The sequence below is a fragment of the Sminthopsis crassicaudata genome, chromosome 6, assembly GCF_048593235.1.
Source record: "Sminthopsis crassicaudata isolate SCR6 chromosome 6, ASM4859323v1, whole genome shotgun sequence".
NCBI classification, from domain to species: Eukaryota; Metazoa; Chordata; class Mammalia; order Dasyuromorphia; family Dasyuridae; genus Sminthopsis; species Sminthopsis crassicaudata.
In genome coordinates this window covers 220,748,016-220,762,426 of record NC_133622.1, presented here as the reverse complement: position 1 = coordinate 220,762,426, position 14,411 = coordinate 220,748,016, and the positions used below count along the sequence as shown (strand labels likewise).

Sequence of the window (14,411 nt, the reverse complement as noted above, 5' to 3'; positions counted from 1 at the left end):
GAAATAGATTATTGCAAATATTTTCAAATTTATTTTAGTAGTTTTAAAACACAGAATTTAAAAAATTATCATTTTTCTAAATCATGCTGGTATATACCATTCTTGAAATGAGAACTCAAAAATAGGAAAATGCCTTGTAGTTACTCAAGTACTTGATTAAGGAAGTAATTTTATCATTTACTTACAAAATATAAACTGGCTCATATCATCAGGCTTGATTGGAAAATTGTATCTTTATGTAATTTGCACTAGTACTCCCCTAATATGTATTCAGTATTATAGTGGAAATTGTGGATATCCTAATGTTCTTCTATTTGTTTTAATGTCATTTACTTTAGCTAAAAGTCACAACCATATGTTCTGCTACCTTGGCTCCTATTTACAAACAGAGAAAGTGCTTCTGAGTAGGAGAGGAGTCATCAGACTGAAAGGGCTTAGATATTATATAACCCCTCTGATATGCTAAAGCCTCATGTCATTTAAGTAGAAGAACTACCTAATAATGTCACTTATTACAAACTAGGGTTTGTAAACAAAGAGCAGGCATTTTGCAAACTGTGGTGATAAAAAACCTGGGATAGATATCCATTTCTCAGCAACAGATCCCAGGATAATCAATCCTAACATACTGCTAATGCCTTGATTGCAGCTAATGTTGGGAAAATATGTTTGCTCTTGTGTTAAAGTGAAGTTCACTGCGGAGATGATGTAGGCTTTTCATCCTATAGCTAACACAATTTTGAAGATAAATGTGGTTTATTGTTTACCAGTCTAAGAAGTATCCTAATTCATGCTAACTCTAAAGAATCATCTGGCCCATCATTCTAAGCATTTCTAATATACCCTGAACTTTTTATTATTACTTGACATTGTCTAAAGCAGTATATTTGTAATTTGTAGCACAAAATATTTTATTTTTGTGTTGATAATAGTTTCAAAGAATATTTTTGCCAGGTAAACACATTATAAAGTTAATATTAATTCTTTTAAGTTTGCCATAATTGGAATTCTTTAAATATGAAAGTATGCCCATTTATCCATTCTGCTGTTGAAATGTTAACAGAGATAGCAGAGTGAGGAAGGTTACTACTATCAGGTTGGGGATTCCATGTACAGTATGCGGATTTTTCCTTTTGCACATCTAGCATTCTGAGAGCTCTACTGTTTGAGGTTATCCAAAAGCAATTTGCCAAGAGAAATTTTTTTTTTTAAGATTGAAATTGTAACATTGCTGTTGAATGTAAACATCTAATTCAGATTCCAGTTCTGTCAGCAAAAATATTCCAAGTGTCATATGGCTTCTTAATCTGGCAAATCAACCTTTATAGAGTATGTTAGAAAAGCAGCCAATGACGAAGTGGAATATTTTCAGAGATCTTTTGGAATCATTTACTGAATTAAATTTTTGTAGTACTACCTGTGGCTGGCGGTGAACCAAATTTTTTTGTGATTTAAACTTGATCTTAAGAGAATTGAATTTTGACTATACATATATAGCATATTATAGCATATAAAGAATGAAGACATGAAAACCAGTTGTGAGGGAGTTTAAAGTATTATTTACTTTGAGCAGAGTGAGTCAGTGTGATGCTAATCAGAAGTATGGAAAGTTTGAAAAGTTAATTTTTATCTAGGATAAACATGTGCTTTATAAGCAATTTTAAAAACTTCTTAATATCTCTTGGTTGAGCACACCTAAGTTCCATCCTTCCATACCTATTTACTAGTGTCTGTGGCAGTGAGGAGAGTGGACAGTGTAAGGACTGGACCCCTTATGTAACACACCCCATGGATGTTTGGGGTCTCAATGCTGGTTTCTGCCAGGCCTAGAAGAGATTTTTTCCTCATCTCCTCCTCTTAGAATCGCCTCAGTTCAAGGACTACCTTTTTCATGCGGCCTTTCCTTTCACATAAAAGTTGACTCAAAAACAGCCAGAATTATAGCTCCTTGTCCAAAGCCTTTAGAATATGTCATGGCCTGAAGGGCCTTTGCAATGTTGTAAGGACCCTAAGTCTTATTTAGTGTATAAAAGACTTAATAGTAAGAATGCTTTGCTTTTAAAAGTATCTTTAAAAGTTTAAAACACAAGTGGTAAAATAATTTCTTTGCCAAAATGACAATTGGATTCTTTCCCCAATGTCAACATTATGTTTTTATGATCTTTTAGTCAAAACAATATTTTGATGCTCTGAGCCCTAGGAGAAAAGTTTCTCACTTGTTCTTTCTCTAACAAACATCATTTCCAAAAATATCCTCCGTCATCTTCCACAAAACTAGTTTTCACTAGAAAGAATTTGCTGAGTTTAATACAGAAGACTATTGTTTAGATGAGTAAAACACAAGTAGGAAGTGTCTGTCCCTCTATGTCAGAGAAACAAGGTACCACAGTCAGTGCCTTTAAAAAAGCACAATACATTTGTTATATTGAGCACAAGATGTCCTAGTTGTCTTTAATTTCTTTCTGAAGGTTAGACACTTTGCTACCTTTTATTGTAATTCTTTTTGGCACTAAATGCCCAGATCCTATAGAGAAGTTCAGGTATGGGAAAAAGACTTAACAGAATCTAGTATGAAAAACTAAGGTTGTATGTTGTGGTTTTTGTTAATTTGAAGAGAATATGGTACTAATAAAAAATATAGTTCCATCCTTCCAGATTCAACTTTAAGTAACATAAAGAACTTTTTAATGTGGGTCCATTTTTCCAGGAAATGGAATTGGAAAGTTTAATGATTTTATGTAGACACAGATAGATGGAAACCATTCAGAGGAAGGATCCTGAATTCAGGGGAAATCTTCAAAGTGCTACATCATATTTTTGAATGAAACTTTCTTATGTTAAGTATAAAACTTTACCTGATCATCACCTGAAGTGATCTAATTCTCAGAATAACAAATAAGTAGTTCTTTCATTGCTGTGTCCTGCCAATTTCTGCAGCAGCTAACTTTCTGGGTTTTTGTTTTTGTTTTTGTTTTTTGTTCTTTTTGTTTTTGAAAGCAAGACTTTTAAAAGATGTATTGACTGGGGTAGGGATAGGGCACAAAGGTGCTTGACTCATATGTTATTATATACTGTTACAGACACCTCATTGGTTGATAATTTAAAACAGTTAAGTGATAGAATTAAAATTTATTTTTTAATTATTGCTGACTCAATGAAAACTCATTTTGTTTGTATGATAGCTCCCACACTGGGTGTAAAAGGCCTGTTTTGCTGGGTTCAGCTCTCTTTCTCATTCATATTGTCACTGAGGCCAATAAGAATGTGATGATAAGGAGTTCTGAAAGCTGGATGGTTTTGAAAAAAATACAGAAAGAAGAAAATTAAATGTAAAATAGGACAGAGCTTTGTATTTTGAAAATCAGAGGACCTCCTATGGACATCTAATTATTAGGAGACACCTATCTCATCTCTTGTTCTTAATTATATTTTTATTTATTTATCCATTTTCATTTATTCATTCATTTATTCATTTACCTGTTTATCCAACCATCCATTCATTTATTTATTTAGAAGCAATCTCCCTATTTCACTTAGGCTGGAAATGCAGTAGCTACTCCAGGTACAACCTGCTCTGTTTTTTAACTGTTTTCCCCTCCGAAGAGTTCACAATATTGATACTAATTTTAGTGTGGACATCAAATCAGTTTTTTCCCTATTATAGCTCAAAAACCCCAAGCTCAAGTAATCTACTAGCCTCCAAGAACTAAGATTATGGTGTATACTGGCCATCCACTTCCCTTTAAATTACATTAAAATTAATTCTCCACTGAAATTTGATAAAGAAAAACCTCATGATTCTAGATTTGTCTAAATTAAGGCTTGGGGGAAAAATGTAAATGCTAGCTGCCAAATTTACCATTGAAATAACTTCACATAATATCTGCATATATGTCCATGTCCTGGGAAGAAGGTTCTGGTAGGGTTTGGGATGTCTTAATGGAAAAACAGACCATGTTGGGAGAAGCCAGAGTTATGAAGTACACAAGCCACCAAGATGGACCCTCAGTTAACCTGCATTTGTAAGGAGCTTTCCATGCCTCATCTCCTTTCCCCCTCATCATAATCCTGTGAGGTAGTTAATAATACAATTATTATTATTTCCCTTTTATTGATGAAGAACCCAAAATTCAGAAACATAAGAGACTGGGCTATATGCCCATAAGTCCCTTGGCTTCAAACCACTGGAATTTCTAGAATAATGTAGGAAGGAAAATCAAGAGAAAACATTCAGTTCTCAATATTTAAATAAATTGATTATTGGTAATTAGATTTGAAAGAAACTAAAGAGGGAAGAAAAAGCAACATTGTCTTTGCTACTCTCCTCAGGTGCTTTAGATATAAAAACTGAGTTAAATTAAATCCACTTGGTTATATTTAGCATCACTTTTTTTGGTTTAATTCAGACTACTTTGGGGAAAAAATAGTTTTGACTCCAAATTATCATATGTATGTTTCTGAGAACTTGGAGATTAGAACATCTGGGTATAAAGTCCCACTTTATTCAGTCAGTTAGTTAGCCTTTATTAAGGATTTTGTTAAGGATGCAGAATGCTTGGTACAAAGCCTTTCAAAATGAAAACAGTTCCTTCTGTCAAGGAGCTTCTAGTCTAGGCAGGGCAAATTGCCAGCTTAAGGGTGCCCGGGCAATTCTTGGTTCTCCATGCCCCAGATGTGATAGAGAAAGTTTTTCTTGTTCTGCCCTTCCTCCACACTTGATGATGAAATCACAGGACAATCCACAAAAAAGTGCATGTGTTTAAGGTAGCAGCAAAAACTGATTTTTTTTTTAAAGGCAAAATAACCAAAGCAACAGCAGCAGCAGCAGAGTAGAGGTACTTGCTGAGGGTGAATTAATTATGGGTTATAACATCTTTTATGACTCCAGTTGAAAAAGTCAAGCTCAATAAGATTCACAGTACAGGGCCCAGAAAGTATAATCTAACCCTTACCAGTGGCTGAGTATAGGTAGGTAGACAAGACACGTGTCCAACTTAAGCCCTGAATCCTCTCAGAAAGTTTTATGGCAGATCACCATCAGTTTGGACTGGATGCTTTCCGCTCTAGTCATTTCTACCAGGTTATCAAGCAAAAGTTAGGACCTTCACAATGGACCTTCAGTTTCCATGAACGGAAGCAGGAACGAGCAATAGTCACCTGTGTCCCTAGCATATTACATGAGGCAGGATAGAAATGGGGATGAAATGTTTGTAAATAACTCTGCATTTTAAATGCTAAGGCATCTGTTGATTTCATAGCAGATACTTGAACACGAAATGAATTCATTTTGTCTTAGTCATATTTGGGATCACCTCGAATGATGTAATTTCCAAGGGGGTCTCTCACCAAGTGTTCAAACCATGTACAATACAAAAATTGGAACTCAGACTACTCCTCCAAAGTTAAAGGTAGACAAATAATGGGGAAAAGCCAGAGAATTCCAAGAGATTACTCTGAAAGACCACCCTGTATCTTTTTTTAAAAATCTTTTATCTATTACCTAGTCCCAAGAAGCTTTTATCATCTATTGTTTTTTGGTGAATTTAGTGCTTCCCTTGCTCTTCACAAATCTTATTTAGCATTTTGTTAGTCTTATGAGAAAGACAAAATCTAACATTAAAATATTGGCTCATGGTATTTGTGGTTTTGTTAACTGCTGCTCAAAAAGTCAAACTAAAATAAGATTTTTTAAAAAGCCGCTTGTAATTAAAAACTTTGTTCTTGGATCATTTCTTAAATATTGATTCCATTTGAACTCCTTTAACTGCTATGTTATGTTTGGAGGAGCAATTATGCTATATTGGTATTTGCCTAATTATTCTAGAGGACATCCAGTTGAAGTCCCTGAGTTGGTGTAAAAAAAAGCATCAATTACAGTTTGAGTTTTGAGTTTTTTTCCCAAAAGGGTTTTGTCCTTTAAAAACAACATAAAAATCAGGGGTAAATTTGCATATGATGCTATTTTAATATAGTCCAAGGCAGTATACATGTTTCTCTGCCATTGCTCAGGGGGGAAAAAAATTTTAAGTTGGCCTGACATAATTAACATCAGTCCCCATGCAAATTGGTTCCAGTATGTGTACAACTTGGGGAATGGTTAAAGGGTTAATTAATAACCATCATGTTTTACATTATGTTGCAAGACTTTTTAAGTTTGGGGCTAAAATAGAACTATCCTACTTTTAGGTCAGAACTTTTTCCTTAATTAGATGTTCTTTGCTTAATCAAATAAATAAGTTTGATTATAGCTTAGTAAGTGTGTTATTTGATATTGTGGACTCTTTCATCAGATTTCAGTTGAATCAAGAAAGGTAACACCTGTGGGTTTGTTCACAAAAGCCCCTTTTGTTAAATGGACGCCCGCAGGCCTAGAGGCAATTACATTTGTTGCTTGTACCAAAGTAGGAGGCCCTTAAATAGACCTCTGTAAGTACAGCTGAGAACTGGAGACTTTCTTTTGTCCAGCCCTGAGATTAGGTTTTATCATAGCTCAGGAAGGAAGCCTCAGCCCTGAAAAGGAAAAATAGGAATGATTTAGGGTTCTTTTAACATTTTAAAACTTTGATATCCCTGACGGTGATTAGAATACCTGAGACCTTAGGAAATTTCAAAATTGAACCACTCCAAAAAAGATTCTACTTGGCACTCATTGAAAACATATTCATACTCTTTCTTGCACATTGGCAGGACAGATTCACCAGGGGGAAAGTATGAAAAGTGAGCTAATCTAAGTCTTCAGAATTTTATTCTTTAGAGCACCTTTATTTCACTTTTGGAGAAAATGAAAAAATAAAGCCGTGGAATGGAAGGAAATTTTTGATTTTTTAATTCAACAAGGTTAAGGTTAGCACTTGTACAAAGTGCTGAAGAAAATACAAGGAAATCTTATTTTTCAGGGAAAACTAGCATTGGGCTGCTAATTATTATTATTATTATTATTTTAAATCAAATTGGTATAGCTTTTGAAACACATTTATAAGTAGTTGAGATTTGGAATAAGCAGCCTTGCACAATTTGCACCTTGTTTTTCCATGGCCGCAGGTCTATGTTGAAAGTAGTGGTGGCGGGGAAGCATTTTTTGGCCTTTCTCTTGCTTTACTCTCTACATTAGGGATCTCTGATCTCAGGTAAGGTCAGATTTAGATTTTAGTTCCTAAAAAGTCCTCTTGTTCTTCAGGAACTATCCATCTTCTTTTGTAGTATTGTAGATTGTTATATCAAATGTTAATTTAAATAGTCTATAATTAATTGATTACTGTTTTTTTATCCTCCAATTATTTTGTAACTGTGTTGCTTGTTGTATGGTTTGGACAGTACTATGCCAGAAAGTAAGTTTTTAATTGGTAAGCAGCAAAGCTCCTTTCTCTAACGCCCTCTCTCAGGTTTCCTGCTCTACACCTCTGTGGCTCAATCTACTTCTTTATATTGAAATTCTGTTTTTGCTTAAGATCATTTCCCCATTAATGTAGACATCTTGAAGCTATCTTGAAGATAGCTAATAGTTCTAGTTATGTACATCTTAGTGTAATAGAGTTAAATATTGTCTGTCCTGCTAAAGATGCCTTAGACCTTTTCGTTATGAAAGATCAGGGAATTCTGGGAGTTAGCATTATAAATAGCAAAATATTTTTAATTTCACATATATTTTTCCTGGGCTAAATGAAAATATAATCTAGACTTATTTATATGTTGATATGTACCCATACAATTGGAAAGCACACTCAGAGCATTAGCCTCAGGATTGGTTATTATTGCCTTCAAGCAACAATACTTATTAAAGGCAGGTGTGCCAGGCAATGGGCTTGTCCACTACATGAATAGGACTGTATCTGATGCATCCTGGTTAATGTTCAATTTAAAAAGTACTAAGTGTCAGTTATTTCCCACCTTGTGATAGGTCTTATGGAACAAATAATTGAAATTTAAGACACAATCTTCCCTCTGGGAACTTGGCTTATTGGAAAGACAGAAGGAAAACCAGACAGTGGGAAATGAGCAGCATTTCCCAGAGCTGCAGGATTTTAGGGCAGACAGTCTGGGGGGAGATTGGGAAGGCCTAGTGGAGACAGTAGAACTGCAGACACCTCCCAAGTTATTGCTAGGACTTGGGACCCAACAAAGCAAAAACGCTCTTCTGGAATCTTGTTTGTGTCCCTAGTTCTGTTAACATTTCTGTGAAATTATTGTTGGGTCTCTTTGCTTTTGTTAATGTAACTTCAAAAATGGAATTTTTAAAAACCTGTCACTTGTTTCTAAGGTACAAGAATATGCATTATAAGGAATTTGGTCAGAATCAAAGCACTTAAAATTTTCATCTTATAAAAGGTGTTTCATCTTTAAAATTTTTCCTTCCAGATGTTTTTCACAAACTAATCTGGTTCTTTCCTACTTTGTCTGACCTGAATTGCCATTTCAATGTGTTCGTTTTTCTGCTTGAGCAATTACGGTCTTCTGTTGCCTATGTGTGTTTGAACCTACTTGTATAAATAGTTCTAATAATAAAACTGAAAAGCCATGTTATGATCTTGTTACTCTTTTAGTTATCTGATATCTTTCCTAAGGAACCTATTTACTGTTGTATGATCATATGCACATAGCTATTGAAGAGAAAGATTCAACATGAATGTTTGTAACAATTTTTACATCTTTATGTGGTTGCTGTGTATGAAAGGAAAATATTAAAATTATGGTCATCTTTATTATGAGCCACTAGGTGGCCCAGTGGATACAATGTCAAGCCTAGAATCAGGAAGACCTGAGTTCAAATTTAGCCTCACTTCCTAACTGTGAGACCCTAAGTTTGCCTCAGTTTCCTCATCTGCCAAATGAGCTGGAGAAGGAATGGCAGATCAGTCCAAGATCTCTTCCAAGAAAACCCTAAATGGGGTCACGAAGAGTCAGATATGACTGAAAAAAAAAAAAATGAGCCTCTTTGGTTTACTTGGGAACTGGGGGCGCCTAACATGGCATTTTTTGTTGATGTTCTCTCCCCTTGATTACGTCCAGAGCACTGCCAGTGTAATGCCATAGGAAGGTTGGTAATACTTCACAGCGCAAGCCAAGCACAAGTTATAGTATCTCCCTGATAATACTGTTTGACTCCTCACTATTTATATTCTCATGAATTAGCTGTCCTCTTGAGATGCTGAGGAGCCAGTTGCTGACAGTAGGTGGGCCTACCTGGGCCATATTCAGAAGTAAAAGCCTAAATCAGATTGTTTCTGGGTTTGCTTATAAAACAATTTCTTCCTGAGAAAATTGTTTCATCTAGCCAGTTTATTTTTTTTGCTAAAAGCTATAGTCAAGTGCATAGAAAAACTCAGAAGATTCTTGTTGTATGCAGTAATTCCCTTTTATCAAAGCTTAGTTAACAGTCATTAATGCTGAAGTGTTTAATTTCTGCACAACAGACATTTTTTAGAATTCACTCCATATTCTATGTGCTGCTCAGTTATTTTCTCTGCTTATTTGTTCACTGGCTGACTTTCTTTTCTTTTGTCTTTGATTTTTCTAAGAAAGGCCTACACTGGATAGCACAGTCAATGCAAAGGACATATAGGAAATAAAAGGTTTTTGTTATGTAATGTACGGCCACCATCATTAATTTCACAAATTTTATGTATTAAAATTGTTTGTGATGGTCATTATTGCAATATAATGTGTTGTAGATCCTTCCTGAACACAGAAGGAACTGTGATCTTAATTAGAACTTTGACAAGCCCAGTCTTATAAAATGATGAGATTAATGGTAATTGATGTCACAATCAATTACCATTTAGTTCATCATGGGCCTCTTAATAGGTCTATCCTTGGTACTGGCCCCAGGATGTTGATGAGTATGTGGCTGCCCTGTTCATGCTGTTACTTCGATAGGAGGGCACATTTTCAGTCAACGTTTTAATGACCTCTTTTGAAATCTATTAAATTAATGACCCTGTCACATTGCTGAAACCTTTAAAACTTCATTTTGGGGAGGTTTGGTATAACAAACCAATGTTTTGGGGATGTGTGAGAAAATAGATACGGTAATCCTTATCTTATTTTGTGTAGCAAATAAGATTACTTATGGCTTAAGCTATATAAATTATATGTCTTGTACCAAAAATTGCTTTAAAATGAGTTCTACAACAGAAACGCTGCTTCTTTACATAATAATGTGTTTTTTGGGGGGGATGGGACTGCCTTGTCTTTAACCCTAGGTACCAAGAGGTCATGTTTGGCTAGAGGGTGATAATCTCCAGAATTCTACAGATTCCAGGTTCTATGGACCTGTTCCATATGGACTAATCAGAGGACGTATTTGTTTAAAGGTATAATCTGCTATTTAAAACATCGGGTACTTTTGGAGCTTAAGAAATAAAAAAAAATAAATAAAAACCACTGCTGTGATTAATCTTAAAGCATTTTTTAAAAAATTAAAATTAAAGCTACTTGACATCACAAGTAGTATCATGACATTGCAGGGAGCATGCAAATCCACTGGCCAGAAGTGGCCAGTGGATTTTACTGTGGCCCTTTCTAGGGCAGAGAAAGTACAAAGAACAACCTGATTCCTCCCAACATCCCCCTAATTATTCCCAAGAAAATTTTTTTTGTAGTTAAACAAAAGTCACCTTAGTGGAGTGTGATGAATAATGAAGTTGAATCTACCACCCTGAAGCAAGCTTTAATTTAAATCACAAAAGGACAGCATTTTAGCAAATTGCTTTTCCCTCCTTGAGCTATTTATTTTAGAAATGCACTCCTAGCTCTTAAAGACTATCTGCTAAGGCTTCAAAAAGGTTAGGATGTTAGTGAAGGGCCTATCACAATTCAGGGAATCATGGATCTTGTGAAATGTTGTTATCTTACTTATGTGTTACCTACTTCTTTAGAAAAGCAATTTTTATTCAAATAGGACTCCTTGTGGCTAGTAGTGCCCTGGCTAAGCATAAAAAGACAAAAAAAAAAAAAAAAAAAAAAAAAAAAAAAGGAAGAACACAAGCATAATTCTGCTAAACGGATAAAGAAAAAGCCATTATCCTTATTTATAAATTTTCCCTTCCCTTTCAGTCACAGGTAACTTGTATGAGAAAAACAGACATGATTACTTGGGGCAGGGCTGATTCCAAAAATCTTTAAATGGCAGATTTGAGGAATATTCACAAGCAAAGGGACATTATTTATACCCAACTAAAGCCCAGATTACTTTAACCTGGGTTTTTCCATTATATCTCACTTGATGATGGGATCAAAGATAAAAGATTTGTAAATCTAATTTCACATCTACCCTAAAGCCTCTAAACATGGATTTTAACTGGAACTTTTTCCCTGGATGTTTTTTATATATATTTTATAGTAAAATAGATTCCGGAAACCAAAATACATTATTTTCTTTTCTTAAAGATCACTCGTATATGTTCTAGCTGTGTGACTCTAGGCAAGTCACTTAACCCCAGTTGCCTCAGGAGGAAAAAAAAAGATCATCACTATATAACTTTATTTTTTGATTAGGAAAAAAAAAAAAAAGACAAAAATAGATTTAACATGGTAAAAAAAAAAAAAAATATATATATATATATATATATATATATATATATATATATAATATTAACTATTTTCAATTGTATTTCATTTTACAGATTTGGCCTCTGAATGATTTTGGATTTCTACGTGACAGCCCCAATGCCCACAGATTTTCTGATGAGTAGTCAATATTCAGCCAACCAAATTATTTTATTATCATATCGTGTTCCTCAAGAAACATTTTTGCTAAGTCACTGAAACCATGTATTTACAAATAAAATATTTGATATTGAATTTTATTTTCAAAGAGGAGCGAAACAAAGGAGTCTATAAAGTTTTATACACATACCATATTCTCATTCTCCCTTTTATCTCTCCTCCCCTCTCCTCAATCCTTTTCTCCTATGCCTTTTCTCTTATATCTCCCTTGTTCCCATGCCCTTTATCTTTTTCCTCCCCTCCTTTCCCCCTGGAAAAATTTATAGATTTAAAAGAAGAAAAAATTAAAACCATCCTGATATTTTATACAATCTAAATAGCTGGATATCTGGATCTTTTTTTTTTTTTTTTTTTTTTTTACTTTTCAGTTGGACTTTGTTTTATAGACCCAGCCAAAGAAATTCTATTCTTCCTTCTCAATTATGCTTTGGTTTGGCTACACTAACCATGAGGGTGGTGACCATTTATTTTTAATTACAGGTCAAATCTGGCTACAACAGAAACTTCCCATAATAAAGATTGCCAAGTCCCAGGTTTGGCCCACTTACTCAACAAAAAGAACAAAAGAATTTCAGCAATCCTTTGGGGTTCTCCAAAATGAGATCTGACCTGTGTTACACACAGAACACTAAATATATAGAAATATAAAACTGTTTTAATGGTTACAGTGACATCTATGAAATTTACAATTATAAAGTAAGAAAAAGGATAGGAAAATATTGGTTTCAAGATACCAATAACACTGTATTCAAGATTCAGAAATAGGCAGGAATGCTATGTTTTTATAATTTAAAAAAAATCCCATTTAAAATGATTTATCGAAACCATAAATACCCATTACCTAAATTACATGACTGGATTGGTGTTCCACACTACACGCTGTGGTTGGTTCCTGACTACAGATAGTCATCTCCCCACCCTAAAGAAGGGAAAAACCAACCAATCTTTTGCTTAACTTCATAGAAATATAGAACTATATCTATATAGGATCTTATTCTATTCTTAATTACTAACCCAATTTGCTCATGCTGTAGCTTATGCCCATTTCTTTTTCCAGCATGGAAAAGAGGGATATTAAAAATGCCTTTCATGAAGTGATCTGCAGTTTTAAAAATCCTTTCATTACTTTATATCATTTGATCTTAAAAAATAAATCCACCACTACCGTAGGTAAGGTAGATAGTATTGTCCATATGGGGAAAGGCAAGAAATAAGCATCCACATTAAAAAGATAACTAGGAGCCAAGCACTGTGCTGATGTTAAGCCCTTTACAAATAAGGAAATGGGCTCACAGATGCTAAGTAACTGGCCACACATCTTGTAAAAGTGGCCTAAGGTTTTATGATCTGAGTCTAGTGTCCTTTTTAACCACACTATGCTGCTTCATTAATCAGATCTTCAAAATCAGAAAGAACTGGGGTCAAGTTGTATTTACAAAATGTTTGTATGCAAAGAATATAGAGCTTCCCCTAGTAGGATGTCTGGTTCCACTTCATTAAGCCCTATAATTGCCCTGTGAGTTAAGTAGAGGGAAGTTCTAGATCAGTGGTACAGATGGATTCCCAGAGTGAGACTCCCCGATAGCCACCGCTTTCATTTATTTCTGGGCTCTCAGAATACAATGTTTTCTACTCATGGAGAAGAGAGAACAAAATGAGGCACCAAAATTCTAACTATGGGAATTCACCAAGTAACTAAATTCATGTTTTGTTAATACAGGGGGTGGGCTCTGCTTGCCAATTTTACATTTTCTTGGCAAACTCTGAAAACAGTATTTGAGTTGACGTTTCAGCAGCGTTTCCAATGGACAAAAGGACTCCCACTTCTTTTCTCAGCTGTATTTGAAATCGATGTTTTCTCCAACGGACAAAGCCTCTGCCTCCCCAACGTGACTGAACATAAGAGTTTTATAGTTCCGTGTACTGAACAATCTCAGCTGTGCTGAACAATTTCTATAATTAGTGAACATGTATCACAACAGATCAGGTTAACTTCTTCAGCTTCATCCTTGGAAACACAGTATTTTCCACCGCATCGGCAACTGAGAGTAAAACACTGATCATCTATAAAAAAGCCAAAAAAAAAACCAAACCTGTTTTAAATGCTTACATAACCTTTTAAACATCACATTGGTGTTGTCTACCATCATATATTAGTCATATTGGGAGATGAAAGAAGCCTAGAAAAAAGAAATTTCACTAAAACATGAATTGAAACAAGTGGTCCAGAATTCAGGCAAAAAAAAGATGAGAAAGAATATACCTAGAACCCAGGAGTTATTCTTTGTAAGAATCCTGGTCTGCCTCCATCTATGGCATGAAGTGAATAAGGCAAACACAGTCACTGTTTTAAGGATCTGGCACGCAAAGCCCTCTGCTGAGCTCTGGGGGAGATCAATCAGTCTGGACGAGGTCCATCCCTTCCAGGAAGGGCAAGGAGACTGAGTACAGCCAGCCAGCTGTAATATGCAAATGCATACTGTACAAAGCAAAGGGTTCTTGCTGTCTGTCTGTGTGAAATCTGTGGAATTAAGTTCTGGCATTTAAAAAAAAAAGTTACACGCTATAACAACTTAAACGTCTACATTATCAGTGAATGTTGTAAAGGCTCATAAGCATCTACAGAACTCAAAAGGTAAAAATCATTGAATTTCCAAGAAGAGATAATAGTTAAATGCGCAACTGCA

At 34.9% G+C, this 14,411-nt stretch overlaps 2 protein-coding genes across 11 annotated transcripts in view; one reads left to right on the top strand and one right to left on the bottom strand.

Moving 5' to 3' along the window:
* The window catches only part of IMMP1L (inner mitochondrial membrane peptidase subunit 1), a 90,171-nt gene extending 78,130 nt beyond the window's left edge, over window positions 1–12,041 (top strand). For 6 of the 9 annotated variants that reach the window (XM_074272933.1, XM_074272937.1, XM_074272935.1 and 3 more), the window contains 2 exons: window positions 10,200–10,310; window positions 11,622–12,041. In XM_074272933.1, the coding sequence (XP_074129034.1) occupies window positions 10,200–10,310; window positions 11,622–11,690 (180 nt within the window). In that variant the 3' untranslated portion in view covers window positions 11,691–12,041. The remainder of the gene's footprint in view (window positions 1–10,199; window positions 10,311–11,621) is intronic. The other 3 variants (XM_074272931.1, XM_074272929.1, XM_074272930.1) reach the window with 1 other exon arrangement.
* A 320-nt stretch (window positions 12,042–12,361) lies between these two features.
* The window catches only part of DNAJC24 (DnaJ heat shock protein family (Hsp40) member C24), a 61,674-nt gene continuing 59,624 nt past the window's right edge, over window positions 12,362–14,411 (bottom strand). For both annotated transcript variants that reach the window (XM_074272927.1, XM_074272928.1), the window contains exon 5: window positions 12,362–13,788. In XM_074272927.1, coding sequence (XP_074129028.1) covers window positions 13,658–13,788 — 131 coding nt within the window. In that variant the 3' untranslated portion in view covers window positions 12,362–13,657. The remainder of the gene's footprint in view (window positions 13,789–14,411) is intronic.